Source organism: Vipera ursinii (assembly GCF_947247035.1).
Source record: "Vipera ursinii genome assembly, chromosome: 1".
Taxonomy (NCBI): domain Eukaryota; kingdom Metazoa; phylum Chordata; class Lepidosauria; order Squamata; family Viperidae; genus Vipera; species Vipera ursinii.
Genome location: NC_139512.1, coordinates 225772232 through 225797117, shown reverse-complemented (window position 1 = coordinate 225797117; position 24886 = coordinate 225772232). Strand labels below are relative to the sequence as shown.

General features: G+C 39.8%; 1 protein-coding gene across 1 annotated transcript in view; it reads left to right on the top strand.

Moving 5' to 3' along the window:
- The window catches only part of CSMD1 (CUB and Sushi multiple domains 1), a gene marked incomplete at its 5' end in the record, with an annotated part of 1146395 nt that overhangs the window by 948899 nt on the left and 172610 nt on the right, over positions 1 to 24886 (top strand). Inside the window, 3 exons of the mRNA XM_083350006.1 lie at positions 3181 to 3372; positions 18009 to 18135; positions 21878 to 22080. Of these exons, the coding sequence (XP_083206132.1) occupies positions 3181 to 3372; positions 18009 to 18135; positions 21878 to 22080 (522 nt within the window). The remainder of the gene's footprint in view (positions 1 to 3180; positions 3373 to 18008; positions 18136 to 21877; positions 22081 to 24886) is intronic.

The window sequence follows — 24886 nt, the reverse complement described above, 5'->3', positions numbered from 1 at the left end:
TTCCCCCTGCCATAAGTTGGCTTTGTTAGAATGAAACAGCTTGATAATACCTTTGTACTAATGAACACTTTAGAAAGAGAATTTATTTGACTAAGAACTGTACTGAAATAATTGTGGCTCCATTCTTAAGAGATCAAGGATAAAAAGAAGTGGGGGCTTTGGTAGTTAATAGAGAGAAAGTCAATCAGGTGCCATATCTGGACTTTTCAAAGAGTTCAAAAGGTAATTGAGCTCCTCCTCCTCCTCCTCCTCCTCCTCCTCCTCCTCCTCCTCCTCCTCCTCCTCCTCCTCCTCACATGGCACAATTTGTTCTTACCATGGACATTTCTTCAAGTTGCTTTACTAACCAGAAGAGCAGAAGATACTAATACTAGTGACTAGGACAGAAATAGGAAACAACCAAGGGCAACAAAAGAAGCATTTAGTTTTTTTGGAATCCTAGGACAAGATGTGAATGTAAAGAGAACTGCTATCACATTCATAGCATTGTGAACTATCTTTAAATTATGCATATTAACCTCAGTTTCAGCAGCAGCTGCAGCAAACTGCAGATAATACCTAAATGATGACATATAGTATATGCAGTACAAAGAACGCTTTTTGTTCTTGTGATGCAACATCTTTCAGAAGTACATCTCTTGCAGCATTTATGTGATGAGGTCACATGTATGTTATCATTTGTCTCATGTCTGCCACCTCAACACCCCCACGCACACAGACACAAGGATGCCGTATCTGACTTGCTACTCCTATATTTTATTGAAAGTTTCAAAGTGGGGAGACAGAATGCAGAAAATTTGACCAACCATGATTGCAATAATGTTATTTAAGGTGGTTAACATTTTGGAATTTAAGATACAGTCCTCTATTATACATATACCTCTGAACAAGGTTACTGTCTAACTATCTTGTTAAGAGCCATCTCTTTCCTGAAAAATAAATCCCTCATTTTTATTATTATTCCTTTTCAATGGCAGAGCAAAATTGCAAAGGCATGCAAGTCTATAACAGCAAGTCTATAAGGCAGTTTTAGCCTCCTGAGCAATTGATTTATATTCTTTTAAACATAGGTGTGCTAAGTGATCATATTTTTTTCTTAACAAATTTGACATGCTGTTAAATATAACACTTTTGGCCTGCAGTATATCACTGCCTATATATTGGAATATGTTCAGCATTTATCACAAAAAGGGGTGATCTTGTTCGTAGCATACCTAGTAGCATACCTAGCATTCCTTCTAATTTATCATTGGATTTTATATGGATTTGAATTATGTTCGTATCTAAGTATCTACATCAGCAAGCCGATTCATCTTGTGTTTATGTCTATGTGATTGATATCTGATGCTGAGATTCACTAGCAAATTTAGACTGCAGTAATTTAAATCACAGATCACATATTCAGAAATATTCATTTACTTTCCGAAGTTGTATTTGGCTACAGTCCAAATAAGAATATAAAATGAGCCTTAGGTGCTGCAATGCTTTTAACTATTTTAGAAGAGTAACCCTGCTGTGCTGCAGTGAAACTTCTTTGAATCTTTTTTCTCTTTTCTACCACCACTGGGTTTTATAAATTTCTGATGTGGTGCAGAAAAGTTAATGTTGTTACTAAATGAAAATTTAGAACTGCCTGAATATATGAAAACTTGTATATGGGTAAATTTATCCTTAAATGGGAACTCGGCAAAATCATATTTAACCTTGCAATAAATCCTTATAGATGAAATGTATAATACAAAGAAAAGGCAACTAGTTACATATTCAAAAAATACTGAAGTATGGATAATGCTCCATCGTTATTGCAGATTCTGTGAAATTATATATATATATATATATATATATATATATATATATATATATATATATATATATATATATATAAAAAATATTTAATTCATTTTAAATTTAAATTTTAAAATGAATGGGGTTTGGCAAAAGCCTTCATTGGACAAAGTGAGTAAAATATAGCAAAAGCATACATATCTTTCCTGTGGATGCTTCAAAAATAATAAGGAAAAAACACTTCTAACCTTTCATAAAACAGCACTTCCTATTGATTAAAATATTATCTTTTCTTAAGCCTTCTGAACAAGATTGGAAAAAAAATTCTACTGTTTTAAGAAGGTGGTTTTTTAAAAAAAAAGAAGATGTGGTTGCTTTAATTCTGATTCTAGCAAATTAATTGCTGTTTTTGGCATGGTTCCTGGTCTATCCCTTTCCTCATTTCCTCATAAAAGAAAAAAAAGATGGCAGGAGGGGAAAACCAGTACCAGTTTCTTGATGGCAGAATACTAGCCTGGTACCTTAAGCATTGGACCAAGCTGTCCTATCTCCAATGTACTCTATGTATGTATGTATGTATGTATGTATGTATGTATGTATGTATATGTATATGTATATGAATGTATGTATATATGCAAATACATACACATACACACACACACAAACACACAATATAGACTGTCAGATTTGATGTACTTGTACTAACTTTAAAAGTAGTATTCCTACATGCATGGGCTTCACATCTTGATGAAAAATGATAGTAGGTTGTAATGTTTGTGTATGTTTTATTTTTGGGACTTTTATTTTATTTCTTTTATTTTTATTTATTTATTGCTACACATCTCTCTATCACTCTGTAGTCTGCCTGGCTATCCATGATCCCTTATCTAAAGAATCCCCATGAGATGAGTTCCCTCATTATATATTTTCTTAAAATTTAATTGAAGTGTGGGAAGCCAGGAAAACTGCAGACACTGGACTGTAGAATGATACACTTATTCTTCATTTTGTTTCATCGGTATCAGTATTATAACCAAGCATGCGTTTTGATCTTTTCTTCTCTTTTTATAATAATTTGAAAGCAAATTTTAACCATCAAGTTGAGGAGAAACACAAACTCTACATCAATATTTTCATTTTAAGATTTCTGGTATTTAGTTGTGCTACTATTAAAAAGAGAGCAAGTATAAAATAATTGCATCACAATAGAAGCTAGAATATAGTTCCATTCCTGACTAAAAAATGTTGTTGTTACCTGGCTCCTTTTTAAAAAAAAAGTAGCTTCATAGTTACCTAAATGTATTAGAAAACCTGCTTAGTTTGTAGCAAACAAAATTGAGCCAATGTATAAACTCAATATGTAAAGAAAATATATATTGTTTTTCCCGTTGACAGGCTTTGATTTAGTGAAATGTGAAGATCCTGGAACACCAAACTATGGCTACAGAATCCGTGATGAAGGACATTATACAGAAACAGTGGTTTTATACAGTTGTAATCCAGGCTACACAATGCATGGTAGTAATATTATTACCTGTTTAAGTGGCGATCGAAGAGTTTGGGACAAGCCTTTACCTACTTGCATAGGTAATAACAAAAATTCACAATATCAATTCAGCTTTTGTTTATGGATCAGTACTGCAGTTTTTCTTAATGTTTGAAATAACATATAATTTATCTCAATTTCTTCAATTTGTTTTGGTATCCATATTGGACTATTTCATAAAAATTCTGCTGGTTTTAGTGAATCTCCTTTGCCATTTCTTGAAATTCTCTCAGACTTTACCTTAATAGCTTGAATTTCATTTTAGGAAAATGTTTCTTAACTGATATGTTATTTAGCTTGTACTTTATTTTAGTAAAATGCAGTAAAATTTATATATACGGTATATATTCAACTGACAATTTTTTATCCAAAGTTTTTATTCAAATTTCACACATCAAAACTGTTTGGTTTTTTATAAACAACAATTCCTAGATCTTGAGAAGAAATTAAAGAACACAAACTACTTCTACCCAACACTTTCAGCCACACAAAACATTTCTTAGTACTAATGCATGGCTCCATTAATACTTACATAATGGGAAATTATCAGAGAAGTGTAACAAAACCCATCATTTTTTATCGTGCTTTTCATTTTACATTGACTTTTACAAATCCCTAAACTTAGTTTAGAAGTTTATTGGCAATACCCCTGAAGCGTAAGGGTCTCATTTACAAGGTGGAGACAGGTAGTCACTTTAGAAAATTTTCTGTAATTCTGAATTCTACAAGATCCTAATTTGTCCTGCCCTAAAATCATTAATTGGAATTATTTTAGTCTCTCCTTACTTTTAATTTTTTGAAACTCAGAATTGTTCGGCACAAAAACAGTGCCTGAGGACCCACAAAAAGTTAGTCAAACAAGTTGTTTGATATTTGCATAAATCCAGTCAGTGGTATTTAGAAATTATTATTTATGACTTGAATAAAATAAAATGTATTTAATAAACATAGTTAAAGCATTGCTTAGTACAATACATGACTACCAATCTTTGTGCAGTTGGTAGAAAACTAGGTGAGTGAATAAAGACTAATTTTAACCTCTGTTGCTCTGCTAACTTTAAAAGGGAGTTTTCAAACTTGTAAATGTTTGATCTGACCTCTTATGTATTGGGATTGAGATTAGGAGAGGTATGCGGAAATGGAGGCATCAAAACTTAAATATACAAATTTAGGAGGAAATAACTCAAGTTGTGATCTAAAGATTCAATACCTCTATAAACACTTGGAGATTGAGAAAGAAACAGAAAGTACAGGAGGGCATATATAATTTAATAGACATGACTGAATGCTGCTTGGAAAATGTTATGAGTGGAATGAAGAATTGAAATCTAATGATTATTCAAAAGAAATAAGTCAGATAAAGGAGAACTGCATTATATTTGAAAAAAAGAACCTGGAAATCTGTATTGATATCCAAGAATAATCCTGAAGACAAAGGGAGCACAGGAGATTTGGGAGCTTCTCAAAGGTAAACTATCACACACCAAATAGGAGGTGGTTTAGAAAATAACTGAATGCAAAGTGACTTTTTTATTGAGCTAAGTGTTAAAAATCATATGTAAAGAAGGCAGAAGTTGGATATAATCATCAGAGAATTGTATCAGTAAGAACATAATATCTACAGGAAAAAAGCTAAAAAAGCTTATGCTGAAAGGTTTAGGTTCACCAGGGAAACTAAATCAACAAAGATGAAAACTCTGTGAGAAACAGTTGAAAGCTATGGATATGTTTAGCCCAGAGAAGAGAAGACTGTGGAGATGGGATTTCTGTCTTTAAGTATCAGAAAACTGTGATGCAGAATATTGAGTAGAATTGTTTAGAGTTACTCCTGAAGGCTCAGCTGTGTGTGTGTTTGTGTGTGTGTGTGTGTGTGTGTGTGTGTGTGTGTGTGTGTGTGTATTCAAAGTACACATAAGTGGATTTTGGTTGAACGTCTGTAAATCTTTCTTAATGGAACAGACTGCTTTGAGAGGTAGTAGATTTCTTCTCTGTTTAAAGACAGACTGAATTGTGTAGTCATGGATTGCTGCATGGAATAGGGCAGTGATAACAAACTTTTTAGAGACCGAGTGCCCAAACTGCAACCCAAAATCCACTTATTTATCGCAAAGTGCCAACTTGACAATTTAACCTGAATACTGAGGTTTTAGTTTAGAAAAAAAAAACAACTGATACATCAAAATCTTTGGTCTTAAAAGAAAAACACAATAAAAAAGCTTTCAATGATATAAAGAACTTTTTATTGAAAGGTAAAAGTTTGCATCTGGCATAATAATAATACCCAATTCATACCCAATTCCAGCAACCGTTCATTTTGAACAATTAATGCGATTTTTGCTGTTATATGCATGCTGATAATTTGTCTAACCTTGGCTCATACTTCGTAAGTTTGAGAGCAACATATGCAGCACTCGGGTCATCTGTTAGTCTGTTTCTGGTGTCAGATTTGATATAATTGAAAGCTGAAAACAGCATGCTTGCTCCAGAGGCTTGGTTTAGCTAGGAAGGGGATTGCAAAATGGCTTTTTCCTGTGAAAATTTAGCCAAAGTGTGAGGTGCACATGCCCACAGAGAGGGCTCTGAGTGCCCCCTCTGGCATGCGTGCCTTAGGTTTGCCACCAGTAGAATAGGAAGTTAGATTTGATGATTTGTAACTTCCTTTCCAACCTATCTATTATATGGTTCTGCAAGTGGTGCAGCATATGTTGGATCTGACATTTTCTCATAAGTGTAAATATTATGTCATGGAGAAGACAGTCTGATTACTTATTAGGTTTAATTCTAATGTATAGTATTTTTGTTTTATGTTACTTGTTAGCACAGCATGAAAGTAGTGTTCTTCGGAACTAACAGGGTTCTTCTGGATTGTCAGATTCCCTTTAGTCATATGAAGGATTTTTTTTTTGCAAAGAATCATAAATTTATTCTTTAACAATGCCATTTTATTTATATGAATATTGTTTGCATATTAGCAGAAAAACAGTCAGATTCTCATTACAGTAAGAACAAGTAGTGCAAGAAAAAAAGTTATAAAAGTCATAAACATGTTTGTGCAAATTACTCACATTCTGGATTTGAGACATAAACTTGATGAAAATACTTTCACAAGGATTGTGGGAGTAGAATCTCATATATAGTTTTGATATATGCAAGATCAAAACTGTTTTTACCATTGTTTGTAGACTGAGTATATAGCTGAATATAGAAGAGCAAAAACAAAAAAAATACTGTTTCCTATTCCTATAAGATTCCAGATCTATTAAGAAACTATTATTTTTGAAGTCCATCATATTTTTCAGAAATAAATCAGGTTACCTTTTGTGGGAATACAAATGGAGTTTTCACATTTGCTGCTTTATTGCAGGAATTTATAACTTAATGCCTGTGGTTCACCAGTCTGCCTGCAATTAGTTCCCTTGGTGCTTTCCAAGTCTTCTGCTCCATTGGACTTCACTTCTTTTTAAGTTAATTCTTATAATTGAAAAACTGAAAAAAAAATGAAAAGCTGGTGTAGAAGCAAAATGTAAAATTCTGACTTCTTTTTGTTTAAAATATGGCTTTGATTCATATGCATTCTCAAAAAAATGAAAATGATAGTGGCTGCAAAATAATGCTGCTTGGAAATGTGCATACCGTACTTCTCCATAAAAAAAAAGACAAAAACAAGCTGAGCTGTTACAGTGGGAACAACTTCACTAATTTTCTCTCTTTCTCTTTCATTTTCTCTCGCACACATACCCACACAAACCCACACATAGAGGTATGTAGCTCAGGGTTTATTTTTATTTTATTTATTTTATTTTAATCCCATTTATATCCTGCCCTTCTCCGAAGACTCAGGGTGGCTTACACTCTAAGCACAAATCTATGTGCTTAGCAGTAGCCTTCATTCTATGTATATGCCTGCTTATTAGGGCTTTCACACACCCCCAAGCGGCATTATTATAAAGTCAGCTTAATTGCCCCCAACAATCTGGGTCCTCATTTTAGCTACCTCGGAAGGATGGAAGGCTGAGTCAACCTTGAGCCTGGTGGGACTTGAACCTGCACTAATTGCAGGCAGCTGGTGTTACTTAAGGAGGCATTAGCCCACTGCTCCACCAAGGGTTGAACAATGAAGTCCTTGGTGCTCTCTGACTTTGGTTCTTTGCTTGCAGATGTTTCATTACCTGACTAAATAACTTCTTCATTGCTAGAGGGCCAAATCCATTCCTTTCTAGCATTGAAGATGTTACCTAGTTGGGTAATAAAATAACTGCAAGAAAACCAAGCTCCAATGGTACAGGAGATATGTTCTCTCTGTCTCTCTTTTCTCTGTCTCTCTGTCTCTGTCTCTCCCTCCATTCATTCTTGTACATAGAAGCAGCTGGCCTGGAGTTGAGAGGAGATGAGGTAGGGAACTGGAGAAGAAAAATACATGTGTAGTCAGAGTCTGTAGTCAGATTACATTAGAAATGTAAATTTTAAACCGTCTCTTAAACTAATAAGGAGAGGGCCAGTATCAGCTCTAATAGCAATTTATTTTACAATAAGGACCTTATCCAGAATCAATTTCATGTTTGATAGATTCATGGCAGGATCTACAGAAGATGTAGACTATATATAACAAATTGATGTAGACTGTATATATCAAATTGAGTACCTGGAGTACCTTGAATTGGGCTTGGAAAACAATTGGCTACCATGGTGGATATCACAACATAACGATTATAAGGTGCAACTTGCCAATCATGCTGCAGCATTTTGGACCAATTACGGTACATTTTTTTTAGAATGTGGTTGCCAAGGTATATTTCAACAAATCCAGGTTCCTTTCTTCCAGATAGGAATGTAATTAACTAATTAGCCAAATCTGATTAAAAGCTTTCCTTGCCACTGTTATTATGTGGCTATTCAATATCAGCTCTGGATTAAGGAAGACCCCAGGCTTTATTTTGTAGTCATTGTTAATTGCTTTTAAAGGCATTAATTTGACTGAAATCTATAACTACATTTTAAGCACTATTTTCATACGCATGCTCCTAAAGTATAATAAATAAACATGACTAGCAAATAGGAAGAGTAAAGAGGGGTCTGCAAGTGAAGCTTAGTGAGAAAGTTTAAGTTTGATTAGATGCTGTCAAGTCAGAATCATCCTGGTAACTACATGGACAATTTCTCACCATTTTGTCTTGTCTCCTTTAACAACTTGTAGCTCTTCCAAGGACAGTCCTGTAATTTGTTTGATCCCATCCATCTCATTTATCAATTGCCTTCCCTTACTTCTTCTTTCCTCAATCTTGCCAAGCATAGTCATTTTTTTCTAGTTCATTATTCATTCTCATCACAGATCTAAGTGTGTGAGTTTCTGCTGTCTGATTATCACCTCAAGGGAGCAGTGAATCTTTATTCGATCCAGGATGAATTACCAGTGCTTCTTCCAGTCTATGGTACTCTTAATAACTTAACTCCAAATCCATATTTGAAGGCATTTATCTTTTTTCGATCTTTTTCAGTATCAGCCCTTCCCACCCATACATTATCATGAAAAATATCCATTGTCTTAAACTATTCTGATCTTTATTGTCATGGAAATAATCTTACCATTCATAAGGCTGTTGAAGATCATTATTATTTTCTTCTTTAGGATTAATCTGTCCAACTTTAGTATTCAATTCAAAATAATAGGATCCTCATTTCTTGCCAAGAGCTATAGTTTATGTCTATTAATACTTTTACCTTGTTGGTTTTTACTAGCCAGATTTTTTTAAATAATTAATTTTACTTTAATAATGAATGATTCTTATTTTTGTCCTACAAAGTGGTGCTGACTGAATCTAAAATTGTTGTGGTTTAGCCTTCTATTTTAATTTCAGCTATTATCACTTGAATCATACATTTGTTTTCATATAATTGTTATATAATTGAAACAGATTTAGACAAAATACAAATACTTATCCTTTTCCTGCTGGGAAACACTATTCCAAATTGTTCATTGTAAACATTCTTCAGAAGAATTATGAAATATATAGGCATGACTGTTAATATATTCCATATTCTGGGATAATCTACACAATAGAATGGCTTGCTCTCGTAAATTAAGTGAAGGTAAACCTCATGTTGAAAGCCAGTTTGGCGTAGTGATCAAGGCCTCAGATTAAAAACTGAGAAATTATGATTTTAGTCATGCCTTAGGCAGGAAGCCAGCTGGATGACCTTGAGCCAGTAGCTTTCTCTCAGCCTTAGGAAGGAAACAATGGCAAACCATTTCTGAAAAATCTTGTGAAGAAAACTGCAGAGATTTGTCCAGGCAGTCTTAAAGAAATGGAAATGATTAAATGGAAAGAAAAAAAAGCATGCTTTGCTATGCTATTATTCAGTTGCAATGTATGGCAGTGAAAGTTGGACCATAAGAAAGGCTGAGCGCCAAAGAATTGAAGCCTTTGAACTCTGGTGCTGGAGAAGACTCCTGTGAGTCCCTTGGACTGCAAGGCGATCAAACCGGTCAGTCCTAGAGGAGATCAACCCTGACTGCTCTTTAGAAGGCCAGATCCTGAAGCTAAAACTCAAATACTTTGGCCACCTAATGAGAAGGAAGGACTCACTGGAGAAGAGCCTAATGCTGGAAAAGATTGAGGGCACTAGAAGAAGGGGACGACAGAGAATGAGGTGGCTGGATGGAGTCACTGAAGCAGTAGGCGTGAGCTTAAATGGAGTCCAGAAGATGGTAGAGGACAGGAAGGCCTGGAGGAACGTTGTCCATAGGGTCGCGATGGGTCGGACACGACTTCGCAACTAACAACAACAAATTATTTAGTTTTATGATATCCTTCCTTTTCTGAACCTGCCTGTTCATGTATGGCTCTATTCTTCTTTGTACGAGCTTAAGCAAAATTCAGAAGAAGAACTGAAGAAGCTTCTTGGATGAGAAGTGAAACATCTTTAAAGAAAAACAAGAAAGTCCAGTTGCTTCTTGAAAAACCACCATTGGGACAACCGTGACCTGGATGACTGAGAATCTCCATAGACATACCAGTCCTTTCTAATATTCACATACTTTAGGCATATTTCTTGACATAGAGTTGTTAGCATTTTGCCATCTCTTATATAGTTTTAAATAGTTTCATGGGTATTTCATCTGTAGCAAGTTCTTTCTAACATATTAGTTGTTGTACCTTTGTATCTCACTCCCCAGTGGAATGAGTTCCTCAAAATATTTTCTTTCCACAAATGTATCTTTTATTTTATAGTCAATTGATTAATTATGTGCCATTAAGATGGTGTCAATTCTTAATGACCACAGAATTGATATAATAATAATAATAATAATAATAATAATAATAATAATAATAATAATAATAATAATAATAATGTTGGAAGGGACCTTGATGGTCATCTAGTCCAACCCTCTGCTCAGGCAGGAAACCCCATTTCAGACAAATGGCTGTCCAGTCTCTTCTTAAAAACTTCCAGTGTTGGAGCATTCACAGCTTCTGGAGGCAACTTGTCCCACTCATTAATTGTTCTAACTGTCAGAACATTTTTCTTTAGTTCTAGGTTGCTTCACTCTTTGATTAGTTTCCATCCGTTGCTTCTTGTCCTGCCTTCAGGTGCTTTGGAGAATAAGTTGACTCCCTCTTCTTTGTGGCAACCCCTTACTAGACATACCCAATTCTAGCAACCATCTGTTATATGTTTTAGCCTCTGGTCCCCTGATCATCTTTGTTGCTCTTCTCTGTATTCTTTCTAGAATCTCAACATCTTTTCTCCAGGACATCCATTTTATGATATTTTTTGTAAAAGTTTTCACTGTAGTCTATCTGTCTTCCTCTAACTTATCTTTGTGTTATTTTTTCTGTGGTTATGTTAAATATCACAATTCTTTATCTTTAAAACAATTCTTACCTTTTTTTCTTATTATTTTCCTATGAATGAACCTTTATTATCAAAGTACATGTATACAATGAAATCGGCTGAGCCTCCCTTCGTGCCCCCCCACAACTCATAGTATTCGAGTTGAGTTAAAGGGCAAGCCAGCAAGAAAAGTCACAAATAGCTCAGTCTCCTACACCTGGTAGCAGCTACCTCAAGCCTAGTTCTACTTTTGCCATGCCATACCAGCTCATTACACACCTTCGTGCTCCCTCCCTTGCCCCACAGTAGCCACCCAAGACTTGCCTCACTCATGCCACACCATACCAGGCCATCACACACTCTTGTATGCCCTCCCCTGCTCTACAAATACCACACCAAGTCTCCCTTTGCTTGCACTATGCTAAACACTCACATGCTTTTGCTCATCCTCTATCATCCAGTAACAGCTACGTGCCTACCTGCCTGCCAGCCTGCTCACAAGTTGTTTGACAGATGCAACTTACTTCTGATTTCCCCACTGAATGGAAGCCAGCAAAAAGTTGTGAGGCGATCCTCACTTAATTGCCCAATAAACTTGCTTAATGATGGCAATGGGAACTGCTGGGATTGCCACAACTAAGCAATGCAGTCACATGATGTGTTTTACAACTTCTTTGCTTAGTGGTCCTAATTAACATTGTTAACTGAGGGCTACCTGTATGTGGCTTTCATAGGTTTGAACCATGTTTTTACAACTTATTTCCAAGATGGCGGACGTGCGGGCGGCCGTGTGAGGTTGAGCTCTGCAGGTCCGAGAAGATAGGCGTCCTAGGAGCCCCTCAGGGCTTTTTTCTTTATGCCCTGGGTTGGGGGAAGGGTGACAGTGATGAATTTGCCATTGGTTAGATTTTATCAGTTTGACCGGCATTTCGCTGGGCTGCCGGCTTGCTATCTGCTCAGCTGTTCGGCTGCTCAGCTGGTTGTCGGGAGTTTCCGGCTATGTCGGGCGGTCTTGGCTTCTTCGGCGGCGGCGTTTGGAGTTCCCGGCGGCTGGCGGCGGCGGTGCTACGGCGGCGGCGACGGAGCTGTTTATGAGTTACGAGCTGTTTGGCCCGCCTTTTCTATTGTTTTCTTTTCGACCGGCCTGCCTCTGCTTTCTGCCTACTTTTTGCCTGCATCGACGACGACGCTTTGGGTCATCCTAATGGCGACGGCGATGGCGGCGGCGGTGGCGTTGTTCCCGGCCTGTTCCCGGGCCGTTTTCGGGCCACTTTACCATCGACTATTGTGGTCTGGCCTGCATTTATCGAACCGTTTGTCCTGCTGCCGCCTGGGCCTTTTTGGCCCGTTTTTTCATCGGCGGTGGCGGTGGCACTCCCCGGATTGTCTGCGGCCTTGGCGGCGTTACGGTGGCTGCGATGATGGCGGCGGCAGTGTCCATAGCGGCCCAGCGGCAGCGGCTTCGGTGATTCAGCGATGGCGTTATGGCCGGTTTGCCGGCCCCCCGGTTGGTTCTGCATATCCCAGATGGGTTGGCACCCCCATTGTTTCTGATGGCCCTGAAGGTTCCTGGGCTAGCCGGTGGATTCCGGTGGAGCCCAGTGAAGCCTTGTGGACTTGGATCATTTCGAAGGATTTTGGAAGACCGGTGGGGAATTTAATGGACCTGGGGGAGCCAATCTTTGTTGACCACAGTCTGGAAGGCCCTAATAATTATGGAACTGAGGGCCTATGGACTGGTGGTCAGTTACAATCTCTAGGAATGACGGGACAACGGGGGACTTGGCTGTTATTAGAATTGACTATGATGGCTTGTTCTGTTTTCACAATCAATTGCGCATTGCCCTTACACCCCAAAGGACAGAGAACTCTGGGTATTGCCATTGTGAGAGGATGGCCGAATTTACAACTGCTGCCCCTAGAGGTGAGAGCTCTATGGGGCAGGCCATACCCAGTGTGGTTGCTCCAGACTTCCATCCCCTCGAGAATTGGCTCTGTGGCCGTAGTGAGAGGACGGTGGCAGGCCTGCCCGGGGGGTTTATCCAGCTGAGTGGCAGCGGCTGGACGGAGGCCTGGGACTCCCTTTCCGAATAGATCCTCCTCATGGACTATTATCTATGGACTGCCTGCGATCCGGACTGCTATTTATGCCTTCCTTTAAATATTCTTCCACGGACTTGTGCGCCCTCAGGGGTGCTCCCCCCTCCTGGGTGCGACCCGCCTTGCCAGCCGATCATAACCTCGAGGAAGGGCCCATTTATTGGGACCCTGAGAGTTGGCTGGGCACGGGTTGGGGCCTTCGACGTAGACCTAATAAGAGGCCCCTGATTATTTTTCTTTCAAAATTTTTTAGGGGGTTAGGGAGGCGGGAGGGTTCTTTTGGTTGTTTGGATAAGGGGGGCTATCCAACCACCGCTGTTCTGGCTAGGGCCGATGGAGATCGCAGGGGGGAGGAGCGGGGGTCGGTCACCTCCGGGGCTCCAGGGCTGGTCGTGGGGCTACCTATTCCCACGACATCAGGGAATGGCAGCAGATGTAGGAGCAGAGGGCCGTATCGATCTCAGGGAAGGCCTCTCCGCTGCTTACAAGCGGTGGGGCACTCCGACCCTCTGGCTCTACCCCAAGGGCCCGGGAGTGAGGGTGTGCAGCCCCCTGAGCTCCGGCTGGTGTATTTGAACGCCAGGTCTGTCTCTAATAAGGCTCCTCTCGTTCGTGATCTGGTTGAGGGTGAGCAGGCGGACCTGGCTTGCATCACGGAGACTTGGTTGGGCCCAGAGGGCGGGATTCCTCTGGTTGACCTTTGCCCACCAGGTTTCCGGGTGCTGCACCGGCCTCGGGCTCAGGGTAGGGGTGGGGGTGTGGCTGTTGTTATGAGGGAGACCTTGTGTCCGCGGGAGGCCACTGTTCCTCAGATAGTCGGGTGTGAGTCTCTCTTTCTGAGATGCGGCCCTGGTGCGCAGTTGGGCCTGCTGCTGGTGTACCTTTCGCCTAGTCACGCAGCAGCAGCCCTGCCTGAGCTGCTCGATGTCCTCTCTGGGCTGGTGGTTGAGTTCCCGAAACTTATAGTTTTGGGGGACTTCAATCTACCATCGCTGGGAGGTTCATCTGAGTTGGCTCGGGAGTTCATGGCTTCCATGACGGCCATGGACCTGACGCAAGTAATTTCGGGACCGACTCATGAGGGAGGCCACACCCTTGACCTAGTTTTCTTATCTGGACGGTGGTTAGATGATCTTGGTGGGGGCTCTCCAATTATTATGCCCCTGTCATGGACCGATCATCATCTCCTGCGGCTGGTCTTCCGTTTTGCCACCCCCCGCCGTGGGTGTTTGGAACCAATTAAATGGTACCGCCCCAGACGCTTAATGGATCCCCAGAGGTTCCAGGCAGCGCTGGGGTCCCCACCTGCCTCCCTTGCTCACAGCTCGGCAGATGCCTTAGTGGAAGCCTGGGAAAGGACGGCCACTGAGGCTCTTGACCAAGTTGTACCCCTGCGGCCCCTGACCCGGTGCAGATCCCGTCGAGCTCCATGGTTCTCTGCGGAGCTTCGGGAGATGAAGCGTCGGAGACGGGGCCTAGAGAGCGGTTGGAGGTCCAGCCGATCCGAATCCGACCGATTGCGACTAAGAACCTATATTAGGTCTTATCTCGCTGCGATAAGGGAGGCGAGGTCTAACCACTTCGCCACCCTTATCGCGTCCGCAGATAATCGCCCAGCCGCCCTGTTTAGGGTGACTCGCTCCCTCCTAAATCAGGAGGTGAGAGAGGATCCCTTGCAGGGTCGTGCTGAGGAGTTTAACCAACATCTGTTGGACAAAATCGCTCGGATTCGGACCGGTCTGGACTCTGACTGGGCAGAGTCTGACGATCAGGACACTGGCGATCTTGTCGATATCACCTGGGAGGAGTTTGATTCTGTGACTCCGGAGGAAGTGGACAGGATCATGGGGAGACTGAGCACCACCACGTGTTTATTGGACCCGTGCCCTTCCTGGCTGGTTTATGCAGCCCGGGAGAGGACACGCAGCTGGTTCCAGGCAGTTATATCGGCTTCTTTGAGTGAGGGTAGCTTCCCCGCCGTCTTGAAAGAGGCGGTGGTAAGGCCTCTCCTCAAGAAGCCTGCCTTGGACCCAGCTGTATTAAACAACTTTCGTCCTGTCTCCAACCTTCGCTTCCTTGCGAAGGTTGTTGAGAGTGTGGTGGCGCATCAGCTCCCTCTGGTCCTGGATGAAGCGGATTATCTAGACCCGTACCAATCGGGTTTCAGGCCCGGGCACAGCACGGAGACGGCATTGGTCGCGCTGGTGAATGATCTCTGGAGGGCTCGGGACAGGGGATATTCCTCTGTTCTAGTCCTATTAGACCTCTCGGCGGCTTTCGATACCATCGACCATGGTATCTTGCTGCGGCGTCTCAGGGGATTGGGAGTGGGAGGCACAGTTTTACAGTGGTTCTCCTCCTATCTCCGGGGACGTTCGCAGTCGGTGTTGGCAGGAGGGCAGAGGTCGACCGCGAGGTCTCTCATTTGTGGAGTTCCTCAGGGGTCGGTCCTCTCGCCTCTCCTGTTCAACATCTACATGAAACCGCTGGGTGAGATCATTCGTGGCTTTGGAGTTGGGTATCATCAGTACGCTGATGATACCCAACTTTTCCTTTCGACCCCAAACCACCCCAGTGATGCCCTCAACGTGATGTCCCGGTGCCTGGAGGCGGTTCGGGTCTGGATGGGGAGGAACAGACTCCAACTCAACCCCGACAAGACTGAATGGCTGTGCATACCTTCATCCCGGGTTTATTCGGATGTTCCACCTCTGGCTATGGGGGGTGAATTATTACCCCCCGTAGATAGGGCTCGCAACTTGGGAGTCCTCCTAGATTCACGGCTCACTTTGGAAGACCATATAGGAGCTGTGACTAGGGGGGCCTTCGCCCAGGTTCGCCTGGTGCGCCAGTTGCGGCCCTATCTTAGCCGGGATGATTTGTGCACGGTCACTCATGCGCTCGTGTCCTCTCGTCTGGACTACTGCAACGCTCTCTACATGGGGCTGCCCTTGAGGACCACCCGGAAGCTCCAACTGGTACAGAATGCAGCCGCGAGAGTTGTGTTGGGAGTCTCCCGATACTCCCACGTTACACCGCTGCTCCGTGAGCTGCATTGGTTGCCAGTTGTCTTCCGGGTGAGATTCAAGGTACTGGTAACAGTGTTTAAAGCCCTTCATGGCATGGGGCCGGAGTACCTTAGGGAACATCTGCTGCCGGCATCAAGCTCCCTGCGCCCTGTGCGTTCCCACAGAGAGGGCCTCCTCAGGGTGCCACCGATCAGGGAATGTCGATTGGTGGCCCCCAGGGGGAGATCCTTCTCTGTGGGCGCTCCGGAGCTGTGGAACCAGCTACCGGTAGAGCTCCGGATGGCGCCCGATCTTCGCTCCTTTCGCCGCGACCTCAAGACGTTTCTGTTTGTACAAGCCGGCCTAGCCTGATGGGGATTGGTGGGGTTTTTTAATTTTTTGTTTCAATTTTAAATTGTTGTTTTAGAATTTTATTCCAACTGTTTTAATATGGGCAATTATTTAATCTTGTTTTAATGTTTGTATGTAGTATCTTATTCTGCCCTGTGAACCGCCCTGAGTCCTCAGGGAGAAGGGCGGTATATAAATATTATTAAATTAAATTAAATTAAATTAACAATACAAAATTGAATTTTTATTTGTCATCTATTGTGTTTGATTTAGAAGTTTGTTCTCCTGTATGAGTTAGTTTCTTCATGTCTGCAGAGTACCACCTGTACTTAACTTGGATGTTATGGATTACCCTTAGTCCATATTTTCTATTTTTATCATATCAAGAAATTCCAGGAGCTCCCACTCGCACTCCAGAGCTTCCAGTCCCACAATGAGCAACAGTGTCAGAATGACTTCAGTTACCAAACCCACATAATGTCAAGTAATTATCCTTTGAGAGAAAAAAAAAATAGTGTCCTTCCTCAAGATCTTTTCTTAGGGTAATATGCTGAATGTGCTAGTTTTATTGGCAACAATATGGAATTCTTTTGCTATTGCCTTTTTCTGAGAAGTTTTGATTAGTTGTTGTTATTGTTGAATTTCTCATCTAGGCTATAGTTCTGATATTTCTTCCAGGTCTTCCATCCAAATATTAATCTGTTCTATTCCAAAAGTCCCAGAAAACCACAACAAATTTTCTTTCTAAGTTGGTGATTTGACAAGCTTGAGAGTTTAGAGTGTAACGAGAAGAAATCAGAAATTAGTGGTATTGCTGTAAGAATCAAAAGTGGCAAGTAGATAGAACTTTGCAAACATTCTTGTGGCACCTTTTATGATTAAAAAAAATTCTTCCTCACAGCAAGTTCTTGTATTATTGCTTTCTTACAGGAAGAGCTCGCATTATTAGCCTAGCAGAAAGTGGCAAATTCCTTCCTTCTATGAAAATCTTGTCATGTAATTTTGTAATAGGTTGAATTTTGCAGTGAATTCAGCATCTAGAATAACTTGCCAGAACTTGGAAGCTAAGCCAGATAAGACTTGTCTAATACTTGGATGAAGGAACCATAGGATAATTCCAGGACTATTAGCTAGGCTGTGAAGTTCACAAAACATCCTTAAAGAAGACAAGGACAGAACGCTTTTCAGAACAAACAAGAATCAAGTTCACACTGAGACAGACTTTTATGTTTTACACATATTCTCGTTTCATAGTCACAGGATTATGGGAGAAGATATGGAGACTGTTAAATCAATTATGATACATAATTACAATATCAAATACTTTACAAGATAAAATCTGAATCTGTTCCCTTAAAAAAAAGTATTATTTCCTTTATTTTCAGCCGAATGTGGTGGACGAATTCATGCTGCTACTTCTGGTCGTATCCTTTCTCCAGGTTATCCAGCTCCATATGACAACAATCTGCACTGCACTTGGATTATAGAAGCAGACCCTGGGAGAACAATTAGGTATGCATTTTTTCAACAAATTAAAACATATTAACAATTATTATGTAGTTTTATGCATAGAGCAAAATAAGTGATGTACATTTCCTAAATCATGGATTGATACTGGTAAATCTTAATGAAACTAAGGGAAGATAATTGATGTAAACAGTTCTAGATAGAACCAATGTGGTATCCTGGTTATGGAGCTGAATGAGATGAGCTGACACGTGGAACAATCTTTTTCTCCTTAGACAAACCCATAATCATAATCATGATCATAATAGTAAAATTGGAAGGGATCTTGGAGATCATCTAGTCCAACCCCCTGCTCAGGCAGGAAACCCTATACCATTTCAGACAAATGGCTGTCCAGTCTCTTCTTAAAAACTTCCAGTATTGGAGCATTCACAGCCTCTGGAGGCAGGTTGTTCCACTGGTTAATTGTTCTAATTGTCAGGAAGTTTCTCCTTTGTTCTAGGTTGCTTCTCTCCTTGATTAGTTTCCATCCGTTGCTTCTTGTCCTGCCTTTGTGCGCTTTGGAGAATAGCTCTTCTTTGTGGCAGCCCCTGAGATATTGGAACACTGCTGTCATGTCACCCCTTGTCCTTCTCTTCATTAAACTAGACATACCCAATTCCAGCAGCTGTTCCTTATATGTTTTAGCCTCCAGACCTCTAATCATCTTTGTTGCTCTTCTCTGTACTCTTTCCAGAGTCTCAACATCTTTTTTTTACATTGTGGTGACCAAAACTGGATGCAGTATTCCAAGTGTGGCCTTACCAAGGCATTGTAAATTGGTATTAATACTTCACGTGATCTTGATTCTATCCCTCTGTTAATGCAGCCTAGCACTGTGTTGGCTGTTTTGGCAGCTGCAGCACATTGCTGGCTCATATTTAACTGATTGTCCACTAGGATCCCTCTCATAGTTACTACTATTGAGCAAGGTACCCCCTATACTATATCTGTACATTTGGTTTTTCCTGCCTAAATGTAGAATCTTACTTTTTTCACCATTGAATTTCATTTTGTTAGATAGCGCCCAGTGTTCAAGTCTGTCCAGATCCTCCTGTATCTTAAGCCTGTCTTCTGGAATGTTGGCTATTCCTGCCAGCTTTGTGTCATCTGCATATTTGATGAGTTCCCCATCTATCCCTTCATCCAAATTGTTGATGAAGATGTTGAAGAGCACTGGGCCCAGAACAGAGCTCTGGGGCACCCCACTACACACTTCCCTCCATGTAGATGCAGTTCCATTGAGGACCACATGCTGAGTACGGCCGGTCAGCCAGCTATGAATCCATATGGTGGTGATGCTATCTAACCCGCATTTTTCTATTTATTTATTTATTTATTTTAATTCCATTTATATCCCGCCCTTCTCCGAAGACTCAGGGCGGCTTACAAGCTTAGCAGTAGCCTTCATTCTATGTATATGCCTGCTTATTAGGGCTTTCACACACACCGCAAGAGGCATTATTACAAAGTCAGCTTATTGCCCCCAACAATCTGGGTCCTCATTTTACCTACCTCAGAAGGATGGAAGGCTGAGTCAACCTTGAGCCTGGTGGGGTGCGAACCTGCACTAATTGCAGGCAGCTGGTGTTACTTAAGGAGGCATTAGCCCACTGCTCCACCAAGGCTCTATCTTATCAAGTAGAAGGTTGTGATCTACTTTATCAAATGCCTTACTGAAGTCCAAGTAAATTATATCCACAGCATTCCTCTGATCCACTAATTTTGTCACTTGGTCAAAGAATGCAATAAGATTTGTCTGGCATGATCTCTTTTTGACAAACCCATGTTGGATTTTAGTAATGACTTTGTTTGCCTCTAAGTGCTCGCTGATTCATTTTTTGATTATCTTTTCCAGAATCTTCCCAGGTATTGAGGTCAGGCTGATAGGTCTGTAATTTCCTGGATCCATTTTTTCCCCTTTTTTGAAGATGGGAACTACACCAGCTCTTTTCCAGTCCTCTGGTAGTTCCCCAGTGCTCCAGGATCTTTGAAAAATATAGTTCAGCGGTTCTGAGATCACATCTGACAGTTCCTTGAGAACCTTGGGGTGTAATCCATCTGGTCCTGGTGATTTGAACTTGTCTAGGTTGGACAGGTGCTCACTTACCATTTTCTTGCCTATCTTAATGTGTTTCTATTGTGTTTTTTATGGCACTATTTTTGATAGGTTGGTCTGTTTTTTCCCCTTTGTCTAAAGATAGCTGCAAGTTAAATAGTTAAATAGTTCTGCTTTCTCCCTGTTGTTTGTCACCTTCTTGCCACTTTCACCCACTAATGGACCAATCATTTCCTTCACTTGTTTGTTGTTTTTTACATGTTGAAAGAAGCTTTTTTGTTATTTTTGACTTTGGTCGCAAGCCTTAGTTCATTTTGAGCCTTAGCTTTCCTCACTTCATCTTTGCAGGCTCAGTCTATTTGCTGATATTCTGATTTAGTTATGTGCCCCTCTTTCCACTTTCTATACTTGTCCTTTTTATCTTTCAATTTATCAGAGTTCTTTATGCAGCCATGCTGGTTTCCTTTGAGAGCTGTTATTTTTCCTCTTTGTTGGTATTGTGCTAGACTGGGCTTTTATTATCTCACTTTTCAAAATTTCCCAAGCTTCTTGAGTTGTTTTCCCCTTGAAGATTCTCATCCATGGAATCCTTCCCAAGCTCTTTCTAAGTTTATTGAAATTAGCTCTCTTAAAGTCCAATACTCTAGTTTGACTGTATTCTATTGCTTGTGCTTCCATAATGTTGAATTCCAATATTGCCATCTTATAGGATTATTGTTTTTGGGAGAAACAGGATGAGGGAGCAAGACAGAGGCACCTTGAGGTCCTATACAAAAGATAATATAAAATATAAATAATAAGTTATAGAATTCAGATTCAATCAATTAATTTAGGATTGTGCTTCAAATCATTGTATCAACAGAGAAATTCATAAGATTAAGCTATATAGTTAAGCAACTATATTCTTCCAGAGTCTGACCTTTCTTTTTGTTTTGATTTTAAACTGCAAAGGAAGAAAAGAGAGGAGGGGATACATGAATACTGAATCTAATTTTAATGGCATCACTAGAAGTAAAAAGCAGTATCAGAGCTGACTAACATAATAATCTTGTTATGGTTACTTATGCAATACATTACAATCATTAGAAAGTACATTTCCACAGCAAGGAAAGTGTGCATATTTCAGCTGAAGGAGAGACAGAAAAGCACAGAAAGCATTTTGGATGTAAATTCTGAGAAATAAACATAAAAGATACCTATTGGAAATTACTAGAAAGTTAATGTTGTTAACGTTTAGCTAGTATGATGTGAAATATTTATTTAGTTAATTCAATTATTTAATTATATTATGTTTAATTTGTATCTTTAATTCTAAAATGTTACTACTTTACAGCCAGCAACTGTGACTATTTCAATAAAAGCATAACCCCCTGGAAATTTTACAGCAGATGTCTTAAAAAAAACAAACCAACAACCTATAATCACTTTTTAAACAGTGAATTATGCAGTATGGATCTGGTGGACTTTTTTTATTAAGGTAGTCTGTGTCCTGATTTGTTGCAGGTTTATGGATATCAGCATCATGTTCCAATGTCCACATTCTGACATATAACAGACTACATATTTAACCGTAGTATTATATGATGCCTAAAAGAAGTAATTCTAAGACCGCCAGATTCAATTTTAGCAAATAACCCAATCTGTGATTATTAGGCTAACTTATATTGCATGTTCCTTTTTCATTTCCAGTCTGCATTTTATTGTTTTTGATACTGAGGTGGGTCATGACATCCTCAAAGTCTGGGATGGTCCCATTGAAAGCAGCATTTTGCTGAAAGAGTGGAGTGGTTCAGCTCTTCCTGAGGACATTTACAGCACTTTCAATTCGCTGACCTTACAATTTGACAGTGACTTCTTTATCAGCAAATCTGGCTTTTCTATCCAGTTTTCAAGTAGGTGAACTTGTATTATCCTTACATACTTCTTGGTTGCTTTTTGTGAAAATAGATTTTGTAGTGATAATGTTTCAGAGTCTCTTCATGGGCAAAGTTGGTGCCATGTAGTGTTTAACAGATGGCCTGAGTTTTTTATCCACAAAAACCCACTAGATGACTTTGGTCCAGCAATTCTCTCTCAGCCCAACCTCTATCTCACAGCTTGTTGTTATGTATAGAATAAAGCAAGATCACCATGCAAATATGAGATGATTTGTTGTTCTTTTTCTTGTCATTATTATTGAATTCAGTAACCCAAACCCTGTCTTCAATATTTAGCAACAAGGCATTGTTTAATTAATTATTATAAACAGAATGTAGGCGGTATTGATTTCAGACTTCTGGGATGCTGCCATTAGTCTTCTGATTGGATTTCCTACTTTGTTTTGCTGTAGATTTCTTAGCAGGGGCCTATGTAAATTTGGATGGGTTAATGAGGAAGGTGGAATGTTAGGGCAAAGCAGCAATTATTAAGCACATGGCTCAAGGCTGAAAAATAATTATGGTCTCACAGCTGTGTATCAGCCCACCTATCTTCCTTGAAAATAAGCTACTGCTGCTTTTGTTTGGGGATATTTTTTTAAAAAAAAATCTTTATAAGGAATTTTCATAAGGAATTGAGAGCCAATTTAGTACTTAAGTTGCTAGCCTAGAAACTAGGATACCATGAGTTCTAGTCCTCCCTTAGCCATGAAAGCCAATTGGGTAACCATGGGCCAGCCTTTCTCTCTCAGCCCAAGGTGTGTTGAATATGGTCACCCCCTTAAATTATTTTTAAAAATAATAAGGGTGGGATGCAAATAAATAAAAAGTAAATAAAACATTTAAAATTAATCTGTTGGACTACATACATGTTCTACATTCTGTTTTCTGATGGAGGGAGGAGGTCTACAAACTAGATTATACTCACAGACACACACACTCACACACATACATACTGAGATTGATGTCTTCTATGATGACATTTTTATGTTATCTATTTGCATATACACAAGTTGTTTTGCTATGCTTTGTTGTCTGCCATTAAATACACAAACAGAAGATTTACTAGAGAAATGCAAATGTCTTCAAATCACAAAATGTTTAGACCCCATCAAAGAGCCATTGTCTTGTCTGCAGCACAGCATGTAAAACACTATGAGGACATGAACTGACTGGTGTGATTATGTTAATTGTTATCAGCCTAACACTTTTCATTAAAACTTAATTACCATTTAATCATGTCTAAAAGGATATAAAATGGAGTTCAGCATGCATCCCTGACCTTTACTCTGCAGGGTTAAATGTATTTAAGCTAGTTATTAGAAATCTTATTAGAAACTGAGGTACTGGCTAAATATCACCTATCAAAGCATGGAAATGTTGCTAGGTATAGGTAGGTATTAAATTTCCATTAGCCACAGAAGATTTCTGGTCTTAAAATATTCAAGCTCCTATCGTTAATTTGTTACAAGTTTATTGACAGACTTTTATTTTGCTGATTTGCACATTCCATTCTTTCCTCCCACCACCACTTTCTGAAGTAAGAGATCCATGGCTTACGACTGCAATTGGGACTGCAATTTCAACATAGATTGTGATGGTCATACATTGAGGCACCCACATAACTAGACCCAATATCCTAACCTTTTTATGAAAGTTGTTAAGCAAATCACATGGTTGCAAGTGCAAAGCCATTCTCTCAAATGGTTGGCAGATGTTGCAACCAGTGAACCAAGCACTCCAAAAAGCAGTCAAGTCATCATTTAAAATATATTCCTGTTGCTATTGCCAGGAAAGATGTTGGAAAGAGTTCTAAAAGCCATGCTTTGCATGATGTTCTACCTTTTTAAAGTAGGTATTGAATGACTTTTATTACAAAATTGTCATTTGTCTCCCATCTAGCAGGCATTAATAAACCCAGACCACGAAATCCACAGAATAGGTCTCAACACTCTAAAACTATAGTTTTGCAGGTGAGATTGGTAGATACAAAAATAGAATTAATACTGCGATACCTTGAACAATGAATCAGAATATGAAATAGCCATAAAATGTCTAGCCAAATAATATTTAAATCATCAGCACACTAAGCGGCCAACAGACCACGAGGGCAGAGAGGCAAGTACTTAATGCTAGCATATACAGTATATGATGAAGTCACTATGTACATGGCATCATTCTGGTTTTCTTCAGTGTCAGTGAATTGTAGGGATAATTTTGGAAAATATGATTTTTTTAAAAAATATATTTTTCCTATTATAGTTTATGGCATAAAATAAAGTCCAGTCCAATTTTAAATGTAACATTCCTATCTTTGTAAACCATGGTTTATAAAGTTATGAGAATAGTTTTGCCTCTTCACTTTATCCTCTATGCTCTGGCTTTGAACCTGAGGTACTGGCTAAATATCAAAGCATGGAAATGTTGCTAGGTGTAAAAGGTAAAGGTAAAGGTTCCCCTGCACATGCGTGCTAGCTAGGTGTAGGTAGGTATTAAATTTCCATTAGCCACAGAAGATTTCTGGTCTTAAAATATTCAAGCTCCTATCGTTAAATTGTTGTAAGTTTATTGGCACTTACCTTTTCAGGGGAAAAAAATAGAATCAAAGAAAGGCTATGTCCAGTCAGCCTTGCTTTCCACACCATGATTTTTCTTTATCGTTTTGGTTATTTGTGGAATGGAAGCATGCAGTCCATACATCTTATGCCTGTTCAGTATTTATTTCAAACACACTAAGATTATTTTCCAGCATGCAATCTCTCCATCTCTTTTCCGTACAGAG